The following is a 26,738-nucleotide window of genomic DNA, read 5'->3' as shown; positions in this document are numbered from 1 at the left end:
ATAATGCAGAAGAAATACCAAGCAATCTGGTCCGATATTATCATGGATATGTTTGTAAGGTTGTTCAGAGACCGCTGTGGGTCTGAATAGAACCAATAGGGATGGTCACCATTGATACTGATACCAAGCCAAGAGAATAAAAAGAACATAAGCAGAAAGTGAAATGCCCTTTCTCTGAGAACTAGAAAGGAGTTTTTCTTTGCTGCACTAGAGATTAGGATGCAAAGTTTAGGAGGAGGAATTAGCTCACTGGCAGTATGTGTGCCTGACATGCACAAGGTCCTGAGTTCAATCCCTACCAGAGCAAAAACAATGGCATAAAATAACGCAGGTCCAGAATCAGCAGCCTCTGGACTCGCAAGAGTCAGCAGACTTCTAGCTTCCTACTATGTAAACTGTCAGCATTACTTTTGTAAAATCTGGTATGCTGTCTCTTTTATTGTTGTATTCTTCCTATTCCAATACTAGAGATACAAATGATATAGATATTCACACAGCTCTAACTAATTTTATGCATTTTTCCAATTTTTATTAGGTATTTACTTCATTTACATTTCAAATGCTATCCCGAAATCCTCCTATATACCACGCCCCCTCCCCCCACCCTGCTCCCCTACCCACTCACTCCCACTTCTTGGCGCTGGCGTTCCCCAAGTCAATACCATAGGTACTTTTATAGAAACAAAAATGCATAAAATGACAGAAAATGTGGTACACATTTACACAATGGAGTACTACTCAGCTATTAAAAACAACGAATTTATGAAATTCCTAGGCAAATGGATGGACCTGGAGGGTGTCAACCAGAGTGAGGTAACCCAATCACAAAAGAACTCACATGATATGTACTCACTGATAAGTGGATATTAGCCCAGAAACTTAGAATACACAAGATACAATTTGCAAAACACATGAAACTCAAGAAGAACGAAGACCAAAGTGTGGTCACTTTGCCCCTTCTTAGAATTGGGAACAAAACACCCATGGAAGGAGTTACAGAGACAAAGTTTGGAGCTGAGACCAAAGGATGATCCATCTAGAGGCTGCCACACCTGGGGATCCATCCCATAATCACCTCCAAACGCTGACACCATTGCATACACCAACAAGATTTTGCTGAAAGAACCCTGATATAGCTGTCTCTTGTGAGGCTATGCCGGTGCCTAGCAAACACAGAAGTGAATGCTCACAGTCAGCTATTGGATAGAGCACAGGGCCCCCAATGGAGGAGCTAGAGAAAGTACCCAAGGAGTTAAAGGGCTCTGCAACCCTATAGGAGGAACAACAATATGAACTACCCCAGAGCTCGTGTCTCTAGCTACATATGTAGCAGAAGATGGTCTAGTTGGCCATCATTGGGAAGAGAGGCCCCTTGGTCTTGCAAACTTTATATGTCCCAGTACAGGGGAACGCCAGGGCCAAGAAGTGGGAGTGAGTGGGTAGGGGGGCAGGGCAGGGGTAGGGTATGGGGAACTTTTGGGATAGCACTGGAAATGTAAATGAAGAAAGTACCTAATAAAAAAATCATTAAAAAAAGTATTCATTTAAAAAAACAAGATCAAGTGACATAGCAGAGTTACAATCACAGCTTTATATATTTTAAACTTAAAACCACTTCTGGTTTTAAGTTTAAAAATAGAAAAATAGTAATTCCTCTATCAACACAATTTTTTAATGGAAAATGTCTTTAAATTTTCATCTGCTTTTAAACCAGAAACAAACAAGGCTACACAGGTATAAATGAGCCACCCAGAAGATGTGTATTGTTTTCTCTCCGTTCATTCAGTAGCGGTATGTGCAGGGAAGGCAAAGGTCAGAGAGTGAACGAGTGGCATTATGGGATTACCATAAGTGAGGATGTACAGGGGCTTTCCATTTGTGTCCATGGTGGTCAGGCAGGGGGCCTTCGGGGAGATGGTCCCCCATCGTTGTAGTGCAGCTTCTAAAGAGGGTGGCCAGTTTGTGACGACTCCCAACTGCTCCCCTCTTGTGGCCAGCATCTGGGCGCCCTCTGGCTTTGGTTGGTTTGGATCTGGTTGTTGAACTAAATACATTTAAACATACAATATTTTTAAGAAAAAGATATCCATTTAGTATTTTTTTAGTTGTTTATAAGAAATCTAAGAGATTGATACTTAAGGCTGATGGCAAACATGCTTTTCTAAAATCAAACCACTATAGATATAACAAAAAAGCATTGAGTTTTTACAATTTCCAAGGCAACATATAATGGGGAACTTAGGTGGGTGTGAGAACATTTGTAGGTAACAGACAAAACCGAACCACATGCCTTGAGTCTCACATTTAAATGCATGGGTTTAAAGTTCTAATTGTTAGCACACCGTATTCGAAACTCTAAAAGGCTCAGTTCTTACATTAGATTTTTCTCTTGAATGACAAGATATAGCGAGAAATCTACAAATACTCAGAATAATAAAAGCACGGTAAAAGTACTTTCAAGAGTAAGACTAAAAGCCTCATCAAAGAACACAGTCCTTGTTTTTTAGTTTAGATAGGTATGAAACTGAAATTATTTCCCCTTTTATTAGAAAAGCATTCTCTCTCAGAATTTGAGGTATCACTTCAACCTGCTATCTGGAAAATCAGCTGCATTTTACCATATTATTCAATTTTCATGTGTATATTTGCATGGTGTGCATATGTGTATGTGTGAGTGTGTGGTCGTGTATACATCTGAGTGTGCATTTGGAAACTGGAGGTGGATGTGAGAAACTGTCTTCCATCATTCCTCTACTTTATTCATTGAGGCAGGGTCTATCAGTCAAATCCAGAACTCCCAGATGAGGCTAGTCTCAGTCCGAAGCTCTCTCTGGTGACCCTATCTGTACTTTCCCAAACTGCACTCTGCAGAGCTCTAGGGGTCTCAAATCCTATCCTCACACCTGCGCCAAGCACTTATTCCAGCTGTCAGCTGTTTCTCCATCCCTCAGCTGACTCTTAACTTCAGTTAACAAATAAGAAACTTGGGTTTGATCCAACAACAGATCGCTTTTGTTTCAATTTTAAGTTGTCTAGTTGAAGCACCCAACATTCATTCTAACTGAGGCAGGGGGCAGAGCCCCTACTGTGTTTCTTCAGTCTCATCAGTTTGTGTAGAAAAGGGCACTTTGGTTTTGAGCCAAGAATCTCTATAACTTCATTTTGCTGTTATATCACAGCACCGAGTCCTTATAAAGAGGCCTAAGTCACAAAACAGCATCACACTATACTGAGGGGCAGATGGCTTCAAAGCTCTAATTGCATAGCACTTGGTGGACCTTTCAGATATGCATTTGGAATGGCAACCTACAGTGACTTAGAGTTCTATTACTGAGGGAAGGCTAGATTATCACTCTTAACAAAATAAAGTCACTTTGCATAAAATGTAGCACTGTACGAGGAGCCAAGGACTTCATAAAAGAAGGGGTAGGAAAAAAAATACTTACCTTCTAACAATTCTTCAAAGTCATCAACAAAGAATTCCCGTAATGGTGGCCGCTTCGGTCGTTTAAGGGTATTGACAAGCTGCTGAATTTTTGCTGATACCCGGCTACTTACTGGTACACCTAAAAAACAGGAACCATCATGGACATGAACAAACTCTGGAAGGAATAAGAGAATTTGTGACAATTTCCCCCAACAATGTTCTTGTTTCCTGTCATGGGAATACATCATAAGGCCTAACCTAATACATGCTACACACGTGTCTAAGCACTGATCTGTACCTCCATTACTTCAAAAGAATTTTTAAAGTCTACTTTCAGAGCCAAAAAATAAGTAAAGCTCTGAAAACATAGAAAAATAGCTATAATTCTCAACATCTAAACACAGTATCTTCTCATCACTTGATCCAAATCAATTTGGTTCTGATGAATCCAAGACTAGAAGTTTAGAAGCTTAGGTGAGACTGTTAGTACTCCCAGGGTCTGGTTCTGAGGTGAAAGTGCACATACGGTGAAGCACTGGACTACACAACACAGGCATCACAATTTCAGAAGGGAAAACCGAACTCTGACATGATTTAGACAGAATCTACCCAATTCTGAAACTTGCCAGATTTCAAACACCAATGCAGTAGGATGGAAGGACAGCCAATTCTATAAGGAATGGAATGGTTATAGTTTTAATTGATAGTTATGTATAAGTAGCATTAGGACTCCAACCATGCTGAGGACAGCATGCCATTTGTTAAAGAGATGGCCAGAGCAAGATATTTAATTGTGAACCACCCAGTTACCATGGCAACATTAACAGCATTGTAAGGAACATGTATTACAGCAAGTTGATACTGTTTTGTCTACCTTTCATAAAGTAAAAAAACAAAACTGTAATTTTACTGCCAGATCCTATGCTAACTTTTATGACCCTAGCAAGACTCTAACACAATTAAAGCAGAATACAGCAGAAAGTTTAAATCTGAGGTGTGCTGATTTGCACTGAATACTGAGAACTAGTAATGTGACTATAAAACACCAAGATTTAAAATATGAGAATGAAGAGAAGCCTTTGACTCTGTGTTTTGTACAATCACTGATAATTTACTTCCAATTTTGAGAGAAAAAAGAAAAGATTACTCCTTCTCCCAAACCCTAAGGCATTAACAACCCCTATGTAAATCATTTTGTTTTTTTCATTTAACTTCATTTTGCCTTCTGAAGTAGGCATTCAAGGTCTTAATGCATACTGAATTTCTTAAAGACTCTAATGACTCAACCAGTATTAGTTATACATTACCAAAACCATCAATATCTCATTAAATCTATTTCTTCTCATGGCTAAATTGTGTAATATTTACATTCTTTTTAATCAGGAGAAATTCTTAGACAATTTGGAGATAATTTACATTTTTTTGGTTAGGTCACCTTCTAGAACAGTACCTAAGGAAACTGACAAGCAATGAGTATTCACAAGTAGTTCCTTCAGTCAGAAAGAGAAGGAACAGTCATAGTAAGGACAGGAGTACAAAGTTCACATGGGAGGAAGCGCCTCACTATAAGACATACCATCCCCAGTCTCCATGAGCTCAGCATTGCCATACTTTGGTGCTGTCCGGGATGTGGTGGAGCCCTGCGGCCTTTCCACTTGTATAGAGTGTTCTGAGGTGTATGTGGTTACGTCAGGAGGTGCAGAGTGATTTTCTGTAAAGAAGAACAGGAGACAGTTTTCTTATGAGCCTCATGGTTATTGTGAAGGTCAAACAATAGAACCTCAAAAGATGTCTAGAATATGACAAACTCAGACAAAAGGATCATTTTGATCCAATATAATGACACAAGCCTGTGTTCTAAACACTGGAAAGAAGATGCAATTAAGATCACAAGTTTTGAGGCAAGCCTAGACCTATATAGAAAAAGACCATACCTTATAAAACAAAAAAGGATTACTCTAAACCAAGGTCAGCCACAAAACTATCAAACAAAGGTGATTAATGTTAAAATAATTTATACCATGTCTAGTGAAAAACAGGTAAAGATCAGATTTAATTTCATAACAGGAGAAAGGTCAGTGAATCGATGTAGCATTTTAACTAGAGTCCTGTCTAACATGACTGAAGGATAAAGTATCATATGTTATGTATGCGCTTGTCCATAGAAGCAAAGCACTTTTCTTACTGTGACAACAGGGGCAGCACACAATTCAAGCTTTGATCCTAGGGTTTAAAGGGCAACACTGGTGATTCCAGGAGAACCTAGGAAACATTCTAATCTCTCTGTGCCTCAGTTTTCCTACCTATCAAATTGAAGCAATAATGGTGATTCCCTGAGATATTGGGTAGATTGAGATAATTAATACATGCAAAACTCTCAAGATATTCCTGATAAATGATGAGAGACATCATGAAATAGTTAACTACTTTAATTAAAACACTAATTGTCTTAAATAATTACTCAAAAAAGCTTATAATCTAATGTGTATTAAGTGTCACACCATGGCTATCTTTTTTAAAGTTAGTATTGCTGTGATAAAATACTGTGACCAAACAAACTTGGGGAAGAAGGGGATTATCTGGCTTATACTTCTACAGCATTGTTCATTATCAAAGATATTCAGGGCTGCTACTCAAACAGGGAAGAAACTTGGAGGCAGGAGCTGATGCAGAAACCAATGGAGGGGTGCTGTTTACTGGCTTGTATCCCATGGTTTCTTCAGCCTTTTTTATAGAACCCAGGACCACATGCCCAAGGACAGCACCATTCACAATGGGCAGGGCTCTCCCTCATTAATCACTAATTAACTTAATGCTCTACAGGCTTGCCTACAGCCTGATCTTCTGTAGGCATTTTCTTAACTGAGGTTCTCTCCTCTCAGATGTCTTTAGCTTTTATCAAGTTAGCATAGAACTATTCAGTACAAATGGCCAAGGAACAGGGCAAACTTCCCCTATAGTATTCAGAGTCAAACTCCTCAATGGTTAAATAGCATTAGAACAGTTTTTATAATTATTAGAGCATTAAAACCATGTCCAAGAGATGATCAATGAATTAGACATATGTAAATTCTAATAATGCATATCAGAATGCTAATTTTGATTCACTAATGCATATTATGTAGAAACTTTAGATCGTTTCCTTTATATTACTCCATGTTAGAAGTATATAATCTTATACTACCTGAAGGTGGCTGTCTTAGTCACTGTTCTATTGCTGTGAAGAGACACCATGACCAAGGCAATTTTTTTTAAAGATAAGATTTATTTATTTTATGTGTATGAGTACACTGTAGTTGTCTTCAGACACAGCAGAAGAGGGCATCAGATCCCATTACAGGTGGTTCTTAGCTACCATATGGTTGCTGGGAATTAAACTCAGCACCTCCAGTGCTCTTAATGGCTGAGCCATGTCTTCAGCCTCTACCAAGGCAACTCTTATAAAAGAAAAATGTAATTGGAGGCTTGCTTAGAGTTCCAAGCTTAAGTCCATTATCATCACAGCAGGAGCACAGCAGCAGGCACAGCAGCAGGGTGCCAGAGCAGTAGTTGAGAGCCACATCTCTGATCTGCTGGCAGGCAGAGTGCACCTGGGCCCAGCATTGGCTTTTAAAACCTCAAAACCCACCACACCTCAGTAAAGTATTTCCTCCAACAAGGCCACATCTAACCCTTTCAAACAGTGCCACTCTCTAATGACTAAGCAGTCAACCTATAGAGGCCATTCTTACTGGAACCACCACAGTGACATTCATTGGCCTCTTTAACCTTACACTCTTTGGCCTCTTTAACCTTTCACTCAGCTTCTGTTTCATGGACATTTCCATCAACAGAAGCACAAAAACTCCACATAGGAAAACATGGCATCAAACAGGCTGTAAAAAGCACTTTTATAATTAGAGCACTAAAGCAAGAAGATGAAAGCCACCCTGTTAGACCCTAGGCACAACTGTGCACAAGAGTTTTGGGGTTATGCATATGTTCATAAATGACAGAAAATCTTCCACTGACTCGAGGGTATTACAAATAAATTTTGTCTAGTAAGAAAATACACAAATATCAAGCATGTGGATAATGACTGAATTCCTACAGAAATTTCCTTGCATGTACTATACAAGTGTCTTGGATAAGGATTGGTGGTTGGGATGGAGTAGTCTACCTTTCTGAGGAGGCTTCAAATGGACAACCTTGGGTGACCAACCCATCTGATACACCAGAGCCACCCTGGGAGCCTCTGGTTCCAAATACTTGAACAAGTGGTTTGAAAAATATGCACAGGACTGAACCACATGGGTCCAAGTTCTGTAATGAACCTCCCATATCTTTGGTTCCTATTTTATAAATGACGGTGACACCTATCTTACACTCACTTCATAATGGCAGTGAGGGAAATACACATACACTAGTGCTCCATTTCACTATCATTGTATACACACTTTACTGAAGGCGAGATTCTTCACTAGCATGTCATTCGACGATGCACACAGGCACATTCAACAGCCAGATAGAATCAGTTAGTTGTATGAGGCTTGAGTCTCTGGATGTTTTGTAGATTCAAAGGTGGCAGCAGACTTCTAAAAAGGCCATTCACCATGTTCCTTCCTAAGAATATCATTTCTTGGTCTGAATTCTCAGCCTACAACTCAACTCTCAGTACATCAGAATGTGACTGTATATTTAGGGCCAGGTACTTTGCAGATGGTCACCAAAACAAATGAACAAACAAAAACAAAGCTAGTGGAATGGACCCTAACCCACTATATTTGATGACCTTATCAGAAAGAGGAATCAGGCCAGAAAGATGGCTCAGTAAATTACTGAGCAAGTCTGATGACATCAGTTTCATCCCAGGAGCCCACAAAGTGAAGAGAGACAACAGACTTCCAAAAGTTGTCTTCTGATCTCCACATATGTCCCACGGTGTACATGTTCTCTCAACATGCATACCCAAACCAACCAACAAACAAGCAATCAACTAGGTAAAGAATTTTTAAAGAAAGAAGGAAGACTCGGGGTACAGACATAGATGGAGAAAAGACCATGTAATCCATGGGGATTACAAAAGACATGGCTCCCTCTGAGCTATGAGAGAGACCTCTAGAACTCAACACTGCTTGTACCTGCACATCTCTAACTTCTAGGCCCCAGAGCTGAGGGATCAAATCTCCCTGATCAAGTCTCACAGTCCATGGCATTTTACTGTGACCACCAGATAAACTGTCCCACATCCTTATGAGCAATTTCTGAGATCCTAGTGCCAGGAAGGTGTGCCTGTGGCAGAAATAGTCATGGGAGTTCTAGAGGAAGGAGCAGGATGAAGGACATGCCACCTAGTTACTCCTATGAGGGGAAGTAGAAAAGGGGAATCATCCAAGTTTCCTCTTTATCTTCTTCAACTTTGTATTTAACCTTGTCACACCCCATCTGTGCTTCTGCCAAATAGGCTCTCATTCATGTTTCCAAATGATCTAATTCTCTAGAACTCCACTACCTCATGGCCAAACATTATACCCCCTGGAGCATGCAACTGCAAAACAAACAAACAAACAAATACCCCACAATGCATGCTAACTTGTAATGAACAAGATCCAAAAGGCATCCTGTAAAATAGCAGTCTCTGAGTCTGAACATCCTGAGGTTCAATTTGATTCACATTAGCCATGCATTTCAACATAGTATATCATTAGGGCTATTCAATCAGAGTTTGCATTAGACAGAATTCCCACTTCTGTGAGGGGATGAATAATGATTCTTATATATCTGATAGTGTAAAAAAATAGAAACAGTGACAGCTGGGTAACCTCGAAGTGTTTCCAGATTTATGCGTGCTGGCTAGTTATTATCCACTTGACACAACCTATCATACCTGGGGGGAGTATTAGAGTATTTACACCTGATCAAAAGGAGGTGGGGCCAGCCTGTGTTCACACGAATCTTGTGGCTTGTCTGAGTGTCACCTACAGTTTGAACAGCATTTAAGTTTTAATTCCAGGACACTGGAACATTCTGCTTTTCCTCTTTGTTTAAATATCCTCTGCATTCTTATTGAAGTATTTGGTTTATAATGTTCTGTAGAAGCTGAGCCCATGACTTGCCAACTTGCCAAGAACCTGAAACAGCAGGGCAGACTGGGTAGGCCTAGTGCTCAGATGGGCCTGTCTCATAGGCATCCTTTTTGCAGATGGGAACAGTTTTTTTTTTGTTGTTGTTGTTTTGGTTTTGTTTTTTGTTTTGTTTTGTTTTTCCCCACTTTCACTGAGCAATGGTGGTTGAATTATCCACAAGACTCTAGAGCTTGAAAATTTTCAATGAATGAAAATTTGGGTTCCTTTGAAATAGTAACTCATTAGTCATTCTCAATCAGTCAACCAACACCACCATTGTATTCTGCATATTAATACCAAATTTGAAGGTTTTTATCTTTCTTTAAAATTTATGTAAAGACTGAAATATATAGTTCATAAGTGAGTTCTACTGTTGACCCTTTGAGAATACCGGTCCTACAGTTAAGATTACAGAATATTGCTCTCAGGATGATGTTAGAAACCCATCTTTGGTCTTCTCTGAAAATGGTTGCTAATGTGCTCATTCATGTATTCACTCACATTCTGAATTGTCCTACATTTATTGAGCATAAATTATGTAGGTTATAAATATTTTATAGCTTCAGTATTTAAGGAGGTCATTTTATAACTCTATGTGGCTGGAAGCTAGAATGAAGATACCTTTCAGAGTCTGTGATTAAGAAGGAGTTAGAACAGTGAAGAGGCAATGACTCAGGAAGGCTCAGCAAAGAGGACCAACTAATACCTTGATATTGATCAGGGCCAGCAACAGCTGTTTATAAACAGGAACTTAAAATTTCCATGCTGAGGGCATGATAGTGAGTTAAGATATCCTGGTACTGATGAAAGGTTAAAAAAAAAATAACAGAGCTGGACGTGGTGGTGCATGCCCTTAAACCCACCACTTGGGAGGCAGAGGCAGGTGGATTTCTGAGTTTGAGGCTGGCCTGGTCTACAAAGTGAAAAACCAAATAAATAAATAAATAAATAAATAAATAAATAAATAAATAAAAGAAAAAACAGTTTGCATATACTTTCATGAAAATGGTTGATTTACAGCATCCTCTATCTTCCTGTTGAGCAGTCTCCAATTTTATGTTCTTAAGGACCCATCCCAACTGTTTAGAGCAGTACTGATGCCAGCATAGGTGTAATTACTCAGTAATTTCCTGTGGGAAGTTCACATGCTGTTTTGGGGACAGAGAGATCTTAGAAGTAGCTCTAAGGATAGGGTTTACAGTACAAGCAACTCCTCCCAGGGACCTGGAAAGATGGGAGTCATTTTCTTTTGATTTTTAAAAGCCTGGTGAGGACTATGGAGATTGTGCAGTTTGTAGTGTTGGCTCATGCAAGCATGAGAACTTGAGTTTAAATTCCCAGTAACCATGTGTAAAGCTAAGTATGGCCACAGATATCTTTAACTGAACTCAGGGTGATGGAGACAGTTGAGTTGTTAAAAGTTTCTAGCTGTCCAGCGTAGCTTAAATGAAGTCCTTCTGTCTCAAAAAAATAAGATGGAGAGCAACTGATGAGAGCAAACATCCCGACATCAACCTTTGACCCCTGTGGGTGGACATATTGAGTATGTGTGCCTATAGAATATGAACATGCACATACAGAACAAACAAAAAAGCCTTGGGAAACTGAGCTGAGCAGTGAGAGGTCTTAAAAGACAAAAATCCTGGTGGTGAGAGCTCTTTAAGCTTTCCTGATGCATAGGACTGCTTGGCCTCCAGCCTAAAGCTTATTGAGTTTATTTGAACTTATCCTTCTGATCTGAACCAACTTTTTCCTCACCTCTCAGCGGGTGTTTCCAGAGTAGGTGCTATATGTAAAAACCTTCAAAATATTCATCAAATCCTGCTGTATACTAGAATAAGTGTCTTGTGTCATTAGAGTGGCAGAGGTTTTTAAAGCCACTGGTAGCTTTATCCTATAGTGAGGAAAAATGTGGGGATTTTGAGGGGAAAGAGGTAATACATAAACTGCTTTTTCTTTCTCTAGCCGTGATAAAATACTCTGACCAAAAGCAACTTGGGGAGGAAAGGGTTTATTTCAACTTATTCTTCCAGGTAATAATTCATCCCTGGGGGATGTCAGGGCAGAAACAATCGGAAACCATGTGAGGAATGCTTCTTTGGATTTTTTTTTTTTTTTTTGAGACAGGGTTTGCCTGGCTTGTAAATACTCCTTTTTAAAACACAATGGCACTAGATGTGACCTAGTCCTCCACAAAGCCACCTAATGGTGACAGAAAAGCAGAAGCACCTTTTTGATGTCAAAGCATCCAACTGTGTCTGCCAAGCACTGCCTGCTCCAGAGGACTCCTTCAGCTTGAGTTCTCACTGAATCAATATCCTCTCGCATGTGTAATTAAGTGGAAGACAGGACATTTGCCTGCAGTCTCCCCACAGTAGAAATGGAATAAAATGGTCTCTAATGGTGAGGTCTCAGCCCAGAGTAATATACTAAGGAAGGTCTACTATAGCACACAAGTAAGAACATGCACACACAATGAGACCCCTATTACACCCAGAAAAACTCTGTGACAGTCAGGAAAATGTTGAATTCCTTTTGTAGTTATCCAGCTACATAACAACCCTCTTCTAACACTGCTTCTGCCACAGATTGATCTCTCCTGTTTGCTAAGCTCCTAACGGTGATTCATAACTGCTCTTAAATCTACATTATCTAGAAAACAAACCAAGAGGCTAGGTTGGAAAAGGCTGCTGTGGTTCCATATGTAAGGATCTGAGAGTCAAGATTGTCTTTTATTGATTATACACAGTTCCCCATATACTCTTCCTCATATTTATGATATAGAAATTCCAGAAAGATGTGATGTGAAAATAAGGCTAGAACTATTATTTCTCAATGTGGCTGTAGAAACCCAATGACATAGTGTCCTGCAACCAAACAGGAACTGCTGCCAAGGGCTCCCTGAGCATAGACTAGATTAGGGATTTCACTCAGCCTTTTGTCCTGTGTCAGGCCCCAAGAAAGAATTTGGGAAAATCCTGAGCACAGAGGTGTGAATGACTATTACTACTTTCTAAATTAAATGCACTGTAAATCACAGGTAGTTAGAAGTCAGTGACTAGGTGAAATTTTATCTTGTATACAAAATGTGCACCAAATTTCTTACAAAATTGAAGGCTAATTTCCTCCAAAGTGGAAGTGCAGAAGATGAAGTGGAAGTGCTCCAAAAGGATACTTTTGGAGCAAACAAGCATTATTTAGAATTTAATAGGTCCGTGTAAAAATGTGTGTTGAAGGATCACAATATGAAATCATTTCTAGCATAAAGTGACAGGTCCAATCCATGTTTTAAACATCTTGATAGTAAATTAGAGAACTGGACACATGATGTAGGTCACCACTGACAATCTCTACTCAGCCTTGCATTATCTTATACAAGACTCATGCTTTTTAGTACTTTGCTTTTGGAGTAAAACTGATTGAAATTCTAAAATCTGGATTGACAAACTTGCATAGTGGTTGTGCCTGGCACTGACTTTAGAAATATCAGCACACATATGTGCCTTTGTTTATGTAGTTTCTTTAGTGATGGAGGCACCATGCTCAACACCTGCAGTGGTACATGCACACAGAGCCTAAACTATTTATTCTCTGTCTCTGCACAGTTAAAATTTGCTGAGCTGCTCTAAAATTATAATGTTCTAACTGCAATACTACCTCCAGTTGAGAGGGGTTGGGACAATAGGGGGACCTCAGCCCTTAGAAGCCAGGCTGTAGTAACATCACAATTTCAGTGCTATTTCAAAGCTATGAATGTTTGAAAAGTATAAATACTTATGATAATTTCAGATAAGTAAGGGTAATTTTTAATGGTGGTTATTCAAACTCTCTGAATAAGTTTCCTAATAAAGCCAACTCCACAATCAAAACATCCAACTGCCAGGCTCTTGCTCATTATAGAACAAATAATGCATCTCTGTGGTAGATGATCAAAAGATTTTTACAAATTAATTTTTGTTGTGTATTTGTGTTTATATCCATACATACTGGTGTGCACTTATGTGGGTAGGCACATGAGTGGCAGACACAAGTTGACACATGAGTGTCTTTCCTCTATTGATATAACCTTATTTTTTGAGACAGGGTCTGTGATGGCTGTTCTTGGTTGTCTAATTGACAACATCTGGAATTAACTAAAACCCAGCTGACTGGTGCACCTGTGAAGATTTTCCTTCATTAGATCATTTGAAAGGGGAAGACACACCTTTAATTCAGATCTTTTGAGGAGTAATGCAAACAGTGTATATTGAAAGCAAAATTTATGTCAACTGAATTCTAAAACATTTTGGGAAAAGCAATTACTTTTATAAAGATTGGGTTAATAAAAATATACTCTCAGCATACTCTGAGACATTGTTGTCAGATGAAAGAATTATCAAAAGATTACAAAGGCTTAAAATCAAGAAAAAATGCATGTATATAGCCTGCTTTTGAATGTACAGCATAATGCTATCTGTTCTGCTTTGTTCTTAGTGCTTACTCTACAACTATATGAATACAGTGTGTTCAATTTCTCTACTTAAGTTATCTAAGTCCTATATTTTACTCAACACTTTCAAATACATATTACAGAGTTTAAGCTCATCTAAGTAAATATACTGGCTAGTCTAAGTTACATTTCTCACCTTTTCATTCTGTAAAATTTTACAAAGCATTAACCCCTTCATTTCTAAGATTTTTTTAGAGTTTTAAATTTTCTTTGATTTTGCAGTGTTTAGGATGGAATAAGCCACAAGAAGCAAACACTGAGCTAAAATGCTCAGCCTTATAATACTTAATACTTTCATAACTAAAATGAATGAGCCAGAGTCATTCTGAGTAGGGGTGTGCCTCAGTGGTACAGAGCTTGGCTGGTATTCACAAGACCCTCGGTTTCATGCCCAGAAAACTAGCTATCCTGGTTATGGTGATGGAGAGAAGGCCGGAAGTCAGACGGTGGATGACTCTGTCAGCAATGCAGGAACTGAGGACATCAGTCTGCTCCTTTATACTAGCATTCTGCACAGTCTCAGAACTGAGCACTGTCGGGTTGGAGGCTTTGCTGTTAGGATCATCAGCTGTAGTGTAACAAGCATATTTTTCCATATACACAGCAAGCACCACAGGAAAAAGTAAAATAAGAGCTCAGAACATAATTGTTTTATCCTACAGTAAGCCAGCCTGGCTTACCAAAATACATGGAGGATGTCTTAGACATATGCTCAATAACATTTGCAGAAAAAAATACAGGATTTGAGATTTTGCTTGAACCAGGGAACAGAAGAATGCCCATTTTGGAAGAGACTGCATGGCTGGCTATCTCTTGGCTTTTCTCACCTGTGTGCAAAAGACATCTTTTCTGGCTCCACATGAAGCAACTTGCCCAGTGGGATCATATGTGATTTGGTAGTTTATTTTGCCTTGAGCTTTGTCAAACGTGCATACATATACACAAAGGCACACACTCTATTTTGCTATTTTTTTCTAAAGCTTTTGATGATCTCAACAGAAGACCAAGTGCTGCCAACTTTGATTTTTTTCTGCCTTTGTCTCTGAAATCAAGTATTCAAATTTTCATAATTTTATTATCTTGCCATTGCTTTAAAAATGGGAATCCCTATAGATTAAGTCCCAGATATTCTAGGAACTTACCCTTGTGCCAAATGAGAAATTACTGAAATGTCACAAACTCAGAAGTTATATTTAGGATACACTGAGCCTTGGTGTGTATGAGTAATGCAATCTTTTATAGTTTAGATAAATTTAAATCTGCATGCTATAATTTCCTCAAATATTCCAAGTGTAAACTCACAAAGGGAAAGACAAAAGCAGTGATTAATTTGTTCAAAAATACTAAGATTTTTACTGTATCCCAGTCTAGTCTCTCACTCTCAGGGCAGAAGTAGGACATCTAGGTCTGTTCTCTTCCATTGTTTTCTGTGGATTAAGATGTTTAAACAGTTCAATGGTGAGAGATTTTCACAAGGTAAATTGCTTATATAAGAGCAATAGAAGAATAGAAGAAGAGCCAGGAACTTGGAGGATCTCTTCTTAGTAAGATTCTGAGAATCTTCTTAAAAGAACAAACTCAGAGAATATAAATACTTTCATGTGGCAGAATTGGTAGGTAAGGTCTCTGCTCAGGTACCATGGACAGCTGACAGCATTAGCAGCCATCCTAAGCTCCAGTAAGCAAGAATAAATTGTGTTGTCTAAAATATACACAATGTTTAATTTTATGATATTTCAAATGGAAGTTATTAGTAACATTAACTGATAATTTTCTTCAAAATGTGTTAAATTGAAGTATATAACTTTGAAAAGAAGAATTGCTTTAAAAACTTGAGAATGTTACTATTTTCTCCTTTTTATTTGCAACAGTTCTAAGAGGTACAAAGGCAAGAAATTATGGTTCCCATGTTTTCCCCTTCACTGATAAGCGACTTCAAGAACCCAGAGGTTGTTAATGGGGAAACTCAAAACGGATGCTGCTCTTAGGGCAACAGACCAGCAGACTCATTTTGGATATAAGAAAGGTCAATGCTTTTAACTTTGTTCACTGAGTTCAACTGAGGTGAAGCTTAAAATGTCAGTTTGAAATTACTTTGCCTGTCTATCAAGTAGTTAAAAATCCACAGTCTGAATATCTGTGCTGACTGTGGCATGTTTAACTCATTCATTCCATTTCCTGCTCCTTGTTGAAAGGTAACTGGGGTGCAGTAACAAGAACATGGGTAGAAAATGATAACATCATTCACATATTTCATATGAAATATGAAATTATCCACAATTACTCATCTAACACACATTTCCTCTAATTAGTACTTGCCTCCATTTCTAAACTGTTTTCAGATGCCCCACAGTCGTGTTTCTGATATTTGGGTTTTAGAGTTTTATTTTTCATTATGTATATGAATCTGAGGATAGAATCATGTGAGTCTGGCTGACTGAGGAGGCCAGAGAGGCTGCTGGATTGCCTGGAGTTGAAGTTACAGGCAGATGTGAACAGTCGAGTGCTTGTGCTGGCAACAAACCCTAGGTGCTCTGCAAGAGGACTACGTACTCTTACCTCTGCTGAGCCACCTTTCTAGCCCATCTTGTACTTTTTCTAATCTACCTACCTTCCTCATTCTAGAGTCTACATACAGAATAGTTTCAAGTATCTAAATAATTGGAATGCCTTTGGCAAAAATTAAGTCCTTCAAGTTCCTCAAATGACCCCCTCCCCAACTAACAGCAAGTGTACTTTATAATCTGTTGTGTTTACCAACACTACAAAATTTCATTGACTAGTTTATTTAGCATAAAACACAAACATGTAATTAGATATGGCTGCAAGCTTTCCTAATGAACAAGATACATTCTAACACCAACACAAAGCTGGTGGAATTCTTGCTACAAGAGATTGAGGTATTGAATAACCATAAGCAAAAGTTTCAAAAATGCAGTCCAGTGCAGCAACCCCAAATCTGAAGGGTTTTTCCTGGTATCCATCAGAATTGATAACCAGAGCATTCTGAGAGGACAAACCAACACTCCGTGCTAACTCAGGTAACAACAAAAGCACACTAGACCAAGGCAAAAGCACCCATCCACCCCAGCTGCGTGCATCTCACTCACCTATGTGTGTCTGGGCCATGACATCTGCCAGCCGGTGTGCTGCCCCACTGCCCCCACTCTGCGTGGAGGAGGAGGAGGTTGTTGATGTGGTAGAGCCATGGATGGCCTGGCTGATCCAATGCTCCATGTTGATGCTGCCCTGGCTAGAAGTGGGGGTTCCCTGGGAATCACCCTGTACTGAGCCTTCATCTTCTGAACCGGAAGAGGTATCTGTTTTCAAGAAGAGATTTGACTTGTTAAACAGTGTAGCAAAGATGCCCACCCCTCAGTCTCAGCCCCTTTCTACACACTACCAAGAATTGCTTTTGGCTTCAAACATTCTTAAAAAGTTATTCAGCTCTCCAAATACAGTTTTTATATATATTAAGTTTCATAACTAAAATGCCTTAAGTATGCTATAGGAAATTTATCTGGACATTGCACCTAGGCAAAGATGCTTGACTTTCTCAGTTTAACTCTTTGGGAAGAAGCCAGTATCTTCTTTATACACATAATTACAAAGTTACAGGATGGGGCACCACTTTCTAAGACATTTTTAAGCTGCTTCCACGTGTTTACAAATAGCGTTGCAGTGAGTCCTTCTGACTAATTTTCTGAACTATCAATTATTTTTAGGCTTAAAAATAAGAACAACCTAACTACAAGGCTCCTCAAATTTCAAGCTTTTAATGAAGAAATGGCAGTTCAAAAAGAACTCACTTTAAAGTACATACACCTTATCTTCATCTCCACTTACTTATCCACTTTGTGCTCTGTCTCCACCTCTAGAGCTCAGTACATACTCCTAACATCACATTTTATGCTCAATAAAATCTACTCACTTTTATAGCATTTGTATACTAGAAAATGTTCTCATATTCAGTTGGTTTATCTTTCTAAATGAAAAAGAGATAACCTAAGGAAAATGTACATTATTCATGAAAACTAATAGGTTTCATTCAATGTGTTTTCAGTTAGCAACAATGGGTTAAGAATGAATGACTGCAGTGTTTGGTATCTAATCTGCAGGGTAAGAATGACTTAGGAACCTATCAAGAGATGAGTTAGGTGATATAGTAAGAAACAAGAGGGCTCAGAAAAATAAGTAATAAAATATTAAAAAAAAAAAGAGAGAGAGAGAGAGAGAGAGAGCTCAGAAATATCAGGACAGAAACAGCACCATTAAGATAGCTACAGTATTTTATCATTATCCATGTGCTCTACATATTTTGTTAAAAATGTTAGAAAATTCCCTTTAGCATGTAATTTTTATATAACATTACTTATATGGAGTGAAACTTAAACATTCTATGTATTTATTTTTAAGATTTTGAGAGATACGAAAATTACGGAATTTTTCATATGCCCCTTTCTGGTCAATCTTTCATTTCTTACAACATCCATACCATCTTTTAAGATAAAACGATCGTATAACATCCCTATACAGACACAAAATCCTCCACAAAATATTAGTTAACTAAACAAGCAACATACAGGACGGATGATACACTATCACCAGGTGGTGGCTGGAACTGGACACTAAGACCGACAATTAAAGTTAAAGTTAGCATTTAAAGGTGAATTGATGTCACTAATACAGTAAAGGAGTGGCAACATGTGGTGTCCTTTAGCACCAGTATTTGATAATATCAAGTTTAAATTATTCAACAAACTACGAATACAAGAAAAATTTCCTCAAATTGTTGAAAGTCCATCAGTAAAACTCCACACCTGGGATTACATTTAGTAGAAAATGACTAAGAACATCCCTGCCAAGGCTGAGAATGATGCAAAGGAATCCTTATCACTTCTAGTGAACCTTATTTAGAAGGTTATAGCCAGTGAAACAGACTGATAAAACTAATCATAAACACCCCAATCTAAAGAGAAGTGTCTTTATTCACAGACGGTATGATCTTGTAGATAGGAAACTTGTACAAATCCTCCAAAATTCTCAGCTATTGAAAAAACGGGCTCCTGAGCTCTTTGAGTACAGTAATTTAGTGCTACCAGATGGAAATGAGAGTTTTCACAGGAACTTCTTAGGTCCTGTGGGAGTATGCTGTTATAAAAAGTGAGACTGGTCAAGTGTTTTGGCTCCCTGTCTTCCTAAGGGATCTCTCTCTCTCTTAACACTCATTGTAATGTTATCTACCCTATTGTAGCATAGCTAGGAAGCCCTCACCACAGGCAAGCAAATATCTTAACTTTCCTGTGACATATGTCAGCCATTTAAAATAAACCATATAGCAACAACTATTTTACTAGTCACATAAAACACAGTAATTTGGAAAAAAAAGAAAGTAAACATGACATTACTTTCAATCATTTTAGATCAAGAGTTAAATTTGTCTGTGGATCAAATTATGCCTACTACTTGTTTTATAAACTTTTACTGAGACACAGCACTTCCATTCACAGACATACAACAATGGCTGTTTTTACACTACAATAGCAGAGGTGAGGAATGTGAAAACCTATTGAAGTTAAATATTGTATTTTAAATTTAAATTACTCACACTCTACAAGTAATACCCAGTGACTCCTGTTTCAGGATACCATCTCAAGTGACTAACCAATTTACTTGATTTCTTCCAAAATACAATAATATACTACATTAGTATTTTAAAGATTTAACAATATGCATACACCTGCCTTTCAGAAGAAAGATCTATCTAACTTCAGTTATAACTAAAAGATATAATATATTCTGTATAGATAAATAATTGAGTAAACTTTTATAAGGCTTTGAGTAATTATAATTGAGTATTGATGAAAAGTCTAAAATACTTATTAATATAGGTACAAACATAATGATGTCAAAATTTTTCCCTTTCAAGTTACTCAGATGCTGTTTTTAGAGTATGGTTCACAAAATTGTTACCTCCTGGGCATATACCGGAAGGACTCTATGTCAACACTACAGACACTCTCTTGCACAAGTCACAGGAGCCAGGTTATATGATCAACTTAAGTATATTCTTCAAGAAATGAGTGAATAAAGACTATGTGGTTAGATACATATAACAGACTTTTATTCAGCTGCAAAAAAACAACAATAAAATGACATTTGCAAGAGAATGGATGGAGTAAAGAGAGTTCATTGTGTTACAGAAATAAACCATACTAAGAGGAACCTTCATATTCCCATTCACCTTTAGAATCAACCTCTCTCTCTCTCTCTCTCTCTCTCTCTCTCTCTCTCTCTCTTTTGCTCGCTCGCTCGCTCTGTGTGTGTGTGTGTCCTGAAAGAAGAGAAGGAATTATAAGAGGAGAAGATAAGATCTAAAGGGAGGGGACAAGAAAGAGCAATGGGATATGTGTGACATAAAAGGGAGCAAGTGATAAATTGGGAGAGTGAAAGGGATGGCATGGGGGATTAGGAGGACACTAAGGGGGATGAGCAATTACAATGTACATGCGCAAATGCTGTGATTGAAAGCCATATTGTATTGTGACTTAAAAATTTTAAGATTGTTATTGCTCAAATAGTTATCAATTAATTCTAAGGCAGATTCGGCACACATTCAAGAAGCAGAAATACTGAAGGTATTGCTCACCTGGGGGAGTGTAGGCATCCATGGAGGTCTGTACAACCAGGGATCTTCGTTTGGAAGGCATAGGTACTGCCATTTTCCTTTCTTTGTGTTTAGCAAGAGCTGCCTGGACAGCTTCTGTATGAACATCTGAAACCAAGAGAGACCCCAGTTATTCCAAAGTCTTATGACCAGAGCTGCCATCCAACCCTGTGTCCCTGTAGTACATTGGACTTTGTACCTAAGCTCAGAAATAAAAGGGTAAAGGAAAGCACGGCCATTCTACCAGAATGAAATTTCCAGTGGAAATATACATCAATTAATTCACTTTATTAGAATTGAAAGTATATAAACAAAACATTGGTGCCAGAATGCTTGTGGCTTTTCATAAAATGAATGAACCTTGACCACCTGCCCAAGCTTGGTAACTCCTTCCAAAATACTGTTAGAGGGGTTATGTACACCTTATAGCTCACTACAGTCAGGAAGTGTAAGCTACAAGCCAGGCACTTTGTTAAATATTGTATACTTATTAACCCAAAATATCATTTCCACAGATATTACTGAATGCCAATTCTATGTTTTCTTTTTCCATGGCTGGGGATGGAAGGGAAGGTGCTGCATATGCTGGACAAAAACTTAACACTAAACTACATCCCTAAACTGAATGAACGCTTACATTTTAAGACAACATCTTACAAAGGACTTAGGGTAACAAGACAGAAGCAAGCACTGAGCTTCATGCAGCAATTTTCTTTTCTCTTTTTTAAAATTTGTAAAAAATGTTGATAAATATTTAATAAGAACTATAAGGTATAACACATAGTTTATTAAAAATAGATTTTTCCATACAATTTATTCTAGTAAAGGTTTCCTCTCCAACTCCCAGATCCTCCTGACTCATCATCCCCTCCCCCCCCCCCACACACAGATGAATACAAATAGGTATCTAAAAATAATAAGATAAAACCAGAACAGAATAGGTAAAAACAAACAGAAGGAAAAAAGCCAAAGAGAAAGCACAAGAAACACATACAGATACACACTTTACACACCCAGAAATCCCATAAAATACACTGGAAACTATAATATATACACAAAAGATTTGTAAATTAAAAAAGAAAGAGAAAAAGTATGTCCAGACAAAGTATTATGAGACAAAGAACCCCTATAAACGCCACTGAGTTTGTTTTGTGGTTTTGGCCATCTGCTTCTTGGCATGGGGTCTGTCCTCAAGAACGGTTTGTATACTGAGAGAGACTCTATTGGAGAGAACTAATTTTTCCTCTTTAAGCAGTTATCAATTGGAAATAGCTTCTGGGTTAGGGATGGGGACTTGTGTTTGCTTTCCATCTCTGTACATTGTCACACTATGGATCAGGTTTTGTTCCTATCTACTGCAAGAGGAAGCTTCTTTAACGATGGCTGAATATCATTTTATTACTACCTTCCTTTAACAGAAAACTAATATTTGGATTATCCCCAGGTCCCTGGCCTCTCTAGTCTCAGGTTCTTGGCCACCTTGGCAGTATAAAGGATGGGTTATATCTCACCAAATAGGCCTTAAATTCAATCAGATATTACTTAGTGTCTTAGTTATGACTTCTATTGCTTCGATGAAATACGATGACCAAAAAGCATATTGGGGAGGAAAAGGTTTATCTGGGCTTACACTTTCACAGCACTGTTCATTATCAAAGGATGTCAGGGCAGAAACCTGAAGGCAAGAGTTGATGCAGAGGCCATGAAGGGATGTTACTTACTGGCTTGCTCAGCCTTCTTTCTTATAGAATCCAAGACCACAAACCCAGGGTTGGTACCACCAGAATGGGCTACCCCACTCCCCAGCTAATTAAGAAAATACTCTACAGGCTTGCCTATGAGTCCAATCTTATGGAGTTATTTTCTTTTTTAGGTTTTTTAAGACAGGGTTTCTCTCTTTAACAGCTATGGTTGCCCTGGTACTCACTTTGTAGATGAGCCTGGCCTCAAACTCAGAGATCCACCTGCCTTCTCAGAACTGAGATTAAAGTTATATACTACCATTGTCCGTGTTGGAGGCATTTTCTTAATTGAGGTTCCCTCCTCCCAGATAACTTTAACTTGTGTCAAGTTGACATGAAACTATCAGGCACAGTTTGTTACTCCCACAAGCTTTGTGCCACTACTATTCCAGTATATCATGCAAGGAAGATGATCACACTTGTAGATCAAAGGGCTGGCAGCTGGGTTGGTCTTTACTGTTCTCCTCTGGTAACATGAAGAGAGTACCTTCTAGTACCATGAACACAAGTTATGAGAGGTAAAGGCTCTAAGTAGGCACCACCTTGAAATCTGTGTAGTAATGAGTTGTGCAGGTACTGACTTCAGTTATATATATTCAGTTCATGGAGAACCACCAATAGCCTTGGAAATAACCTCAGTTACTTGGAGGTATCCATAGGGGTCCTTCAGCCAACAATTCAGTTGGATATAACCCATTTCTGGAACTAGAGGTTTCATTTGGTGACAAGAGATGTCTACCTGGGCTTTGTCTCTCCCATTATTTGATGATTCTTTCACATATGTACTTATTTCAAGATGCTTCAAATTTATCAGATTTCCATTTGACCCGTGAAATGGCCCTTAGTTTTAGTTGTCCCTCCCCATTTACCTTCCCTCACTTCTTCCCTCTCCCTTCCACTTTTATCCCTGCTGTTGCACTCCCTGACTCCATACATCCATGTCTAGCTATTCTATTTTCCCTTTCTAGAGAGATCCAGCTCCCTACCTCCAATACACATGCATGCACACACTCTCACACACCCTTTCTCAATACCTAATCTCTGTGGTTTATATGGATTGTAGCCTGTTTCTCAAAGACTTAACAGCTAAAATACACATATAAGCAAATACATACCATGTTTATCTTTTTGGGTCTAGAGACCTCATAAGAATGATTTTGTTTTCTAGTTCCATTCACTTACCAACAAATTTCATTTCTTTTAGCAGCTGAGTAACATTTTCTTTTATCTATTCTTGCACTAACGAGTGTTTAGTTTGTTTCCTATTACTGACTAGTATTAATAGAGCAGCAATGAACACGGCAGAACAAGTGTCTCTGGAGTAGAATGTAGAGTCCTTTGGGGATATGCCTATCGTAGTCACTGCTTTATTGCTGTGAAAAGACAACATGACCATTGCAACTCCTATAAAAGAAAACATTTAACTGGGGGCTTACATTTCAGAGGCATATTCATTCATTAGCATCAAGGCAGGGAGCATGGTGGTGACAGGAATAGCAGGCATGGTAGGCATGGTGCTGGAGCAGTGGCTTAGAGATCCATCCTGATCCACGGGCAGAGAGAGCCTGGGTCTGGTATGGGCATTTCAAACCTCAAAGCCTAGTGACACACTTCCTAATCCTTCTAATGCTATCAATGAGTTCCACTACTAGGTGAATAAGCATTCAAATAAATGATCCCATGGGGTAGGGGCAGTTACTGAAACTACCACAATGCCAGAAGAGTTATGTGGCTAGATCCTAAAGTAGATCTGTTCCCAGATTCTTGAGGAACCACCATACTGATCTCCACAATGGTTTTCAAGCTAATAGTCCCACCAGCGATGGATGAGTGTTATCTTTACTGGACATCTTCACCAGCTTTTATATGTTCTATTGATCCTGGCTATTCTGATTGGTGTAAGAGAAAAATCTCAAAGTAGTTTTGATTTGAATTTTCCTTGTTGACTAAGCATGCTGAACATTTAACTGCTTTTCAGCCATTTATGTTCCCTCTTTTGACAATTCTCTATTTAGATCCATACCTAATTTTTTATTTAGATTATTTGGCTTTTTTGATATCTGGTTTATTGAGGGTTTTTAAAAATATATTTTGGATATTAGTCATCTGTTAGATTGAGAGTTGGTAAATAATTTTTCCCACTCTATAGCCTGATGCTTTGTCTGAATGATTGTATCCTTTGCCTTACACAAGTTTTTCAGTTTCATGAGGTCCCATTTATTGATTGCTTAGCGTAGTGTCTATGCTACAGGTGTTCTCTTTGGGCTACTTCAAGGATATTCCTTAATTTCTAGTTTTATGTTGAGGCCTTTGATCCATTTGTGCTTGGGTTTTGTGCAAGGTGATATGTTTTTAGACCAAGAACATGCTGTTTTTATTACTGTAACTCAGTTGTATAATTGGAGATTGGGGATGGCGATATCTCTAGCAGTGTTTATCATTTAGGATTGTTTTAGCTATGCTAGGTTTTTGTGTGGACGTGTGTTTCCATATGAAGATGAAAACTATCCTTTTAAGTTCTGTGAAGAATTGTTAGAATTTTGATGGAGATTGCACTGAATCTGTAGACTGCTTTTGTAGAATAGCCAATTATACTGTATTAATCCTACTAATCCAGGAGTATCGACAATCTTTCTATCTTCTTCAATTTCTTCAGAGACTTGAAGTTTTTATAATAAAAGTCTTTCACTTACTTTGGTTACCCCCAGAACATTTTCGTTAAGACTATTGTGAAACAGTTTCCCCAACTTCATTCTTGTTTTGTCATTTTTATATAGGAAGGCTATGGACTCTGGTGTGTTAACTTTATATCCTGCTATTTTGTGAAAGTATTTATCAGCTACAGTAGGCTCCTGGTGGAATTCTTGTGGTCAATTATGTATACTATCACCACAAATAAAGGTACTTTGACTTCTACCTTACCTATCTATATCTACCTTGATCTCCTTTAGTTGTCTTAATGCTCTAGCTAAAGCTACTGAAGAGGAATAGAGAGAGTAGACATCGTTGTTCCTGATTTTAGTGGAAATGTTTTGAGTTTCTCTTCATTGATGTTGACCTTTTCATGCTGCAAGATTCTAAGGTAAGATAGACAAGAGACAACCAGCTTGGGCAGAGAACTAATATAACCCAGAGGCACAGAGTACCTAAGTCTGAATTGTGAGGCCAGAGAAGCGCTTTTCCAGAATACAAATGAAGATTATTTCTAAAGCATAGAAGAATAAAGAGTCTGGGCACTAAACTGTAAACACAATCTGTTGGCTGAGAGAGTGAAGACCAGAGGCCAAGAGAAGGACAATGGAGATCTATTAGGACAGCTAAAACCATACATCCCATTTTAAGTACAACAGTAAACAGAGGCGTTTAAGAAGGCAAAGGACATGGTCTGATTTTTTCTTCTTCACCTTTTGGTAAGATCCTTCTGGAAGATGCATAAAAGACTATGTGTGAAAGAGGGGAAGTCTATTTCCAGAGAAGAGGACTTCTTATTTCCATTGTAGTAATGAGTAAACAGAGGTTATAAAACTTAAAGAGCTTTTATCTGAAGGCAGGTGTCACTAACTCCAAGGATGTCACCACCCATCTACAACTCTCTCTCACACACACAATGGCTTGGCTATTAATTTGCAGATCAGGCTCCTTTCTTTACCACATCTCCCTTGAACTCCACATAAGTAATCCAGATTTCTACTGGAGGCCTCATTTTACATTTAAGAGCAGGTCTCAGTCATTTCTAGTCTCAGACACTTCATGTAAATTATTTCATTGGCACACAGTCATATTACTTATCCAGTCCAAGGCAGTGGTTCTCAACTTTCTCAATACCACAACTCTTTTATACATTTCCTCATGTGGTGGTGACCTCCAACCATAAAATTATTTTTGTTGATACTTCATACTGTGATTTTGTTACTGAACAGTGTCTCAGTTCCTAACAGCATTGGAAATATGTGTTTTCTGATGGTTGTGAGCTCCAGAGAGCCTCAAGAATCTTTTCCATTTAGAGAAAACATTTGCTAATCTCATGCTAAAGTTATTAAATGTCATGCCCAACTAGCTTATTACAGTGCTTAATACCCTTCAGTATTTGTGTGCACTGTTTTCTCATCAATTAGACTCAGTACTATGATATAATCTAGTTTTTTTTTAATATTTTTATTACATATTTTCCTCAATTACATTTCCAATGCTATCCCAAAAGTCCCCCATAGTGCCCCCCACTTCCCTACCCACCCATTCCCATTCTTTTGGCCCTGGCATTCCCCTATATTGGGGCATATAAAGTTTGCAAGTCCAATGGGCCTCTCTT

The 26,738-nt window shown here is 38.4% G+C and overlaps 1 protein-coding gene across 6 annotated transcripts in view; it reads right to left on the bottom strand.

Annotated features, from left to right (window-relative positions):
- The window catches only part of Dip2c (disco interacting protein 2 homolog C), a 385,770-nt gene that overhangs the window by 113,760 nt on the left and 245,272 nt on the right, over positions 1–26,738 (bottom strand). For all 6 annotated transcript variants that reach the window (XM_029468568.1, XM_029468563.1, XM_029468565.1 and 3 more), the window contains 5 exons: positions 20,670–20,795; positions 17,131–17,340; positions 5,004–5,138; positions 3,447–3,566; positions 1,847–2,044 (listed from right to left, as the gene is read on the bottom strand). In XM_029468568.1, the coding sequence (XP_029324428.1) occupies positions 1,847–2,044; positions 3,447–3,566; positions 5,004–5,138; positions 17,131–17,340; positions 20,670–20,795 (789 nt within the window). The remainder of the gene's footprint in view (positions 1–1,846; positions 2,045–3,446; positions 3,567–5,003; positions 5,139–17,130; positions 17,341–20,669; positions 20,796–26,738) is intronic.

This window comes from Mus caroli, chromosome 13 (genome assembly GCF_900094665.2).
Source record: "Mus caroli chromosome 13, CAROLI_EIJ_v1.1, whole genome shotgun sequence".
Taxonomy (NCBI): domain Eukaryota; kingdom Metazoa; phylum Chordata; class Mammalia; order Rodentia; family Muridae; genus Mus; species Mus caroli.
This window is presented reverse-complemented; position numbering and strand designations above follow the sequence as displayed.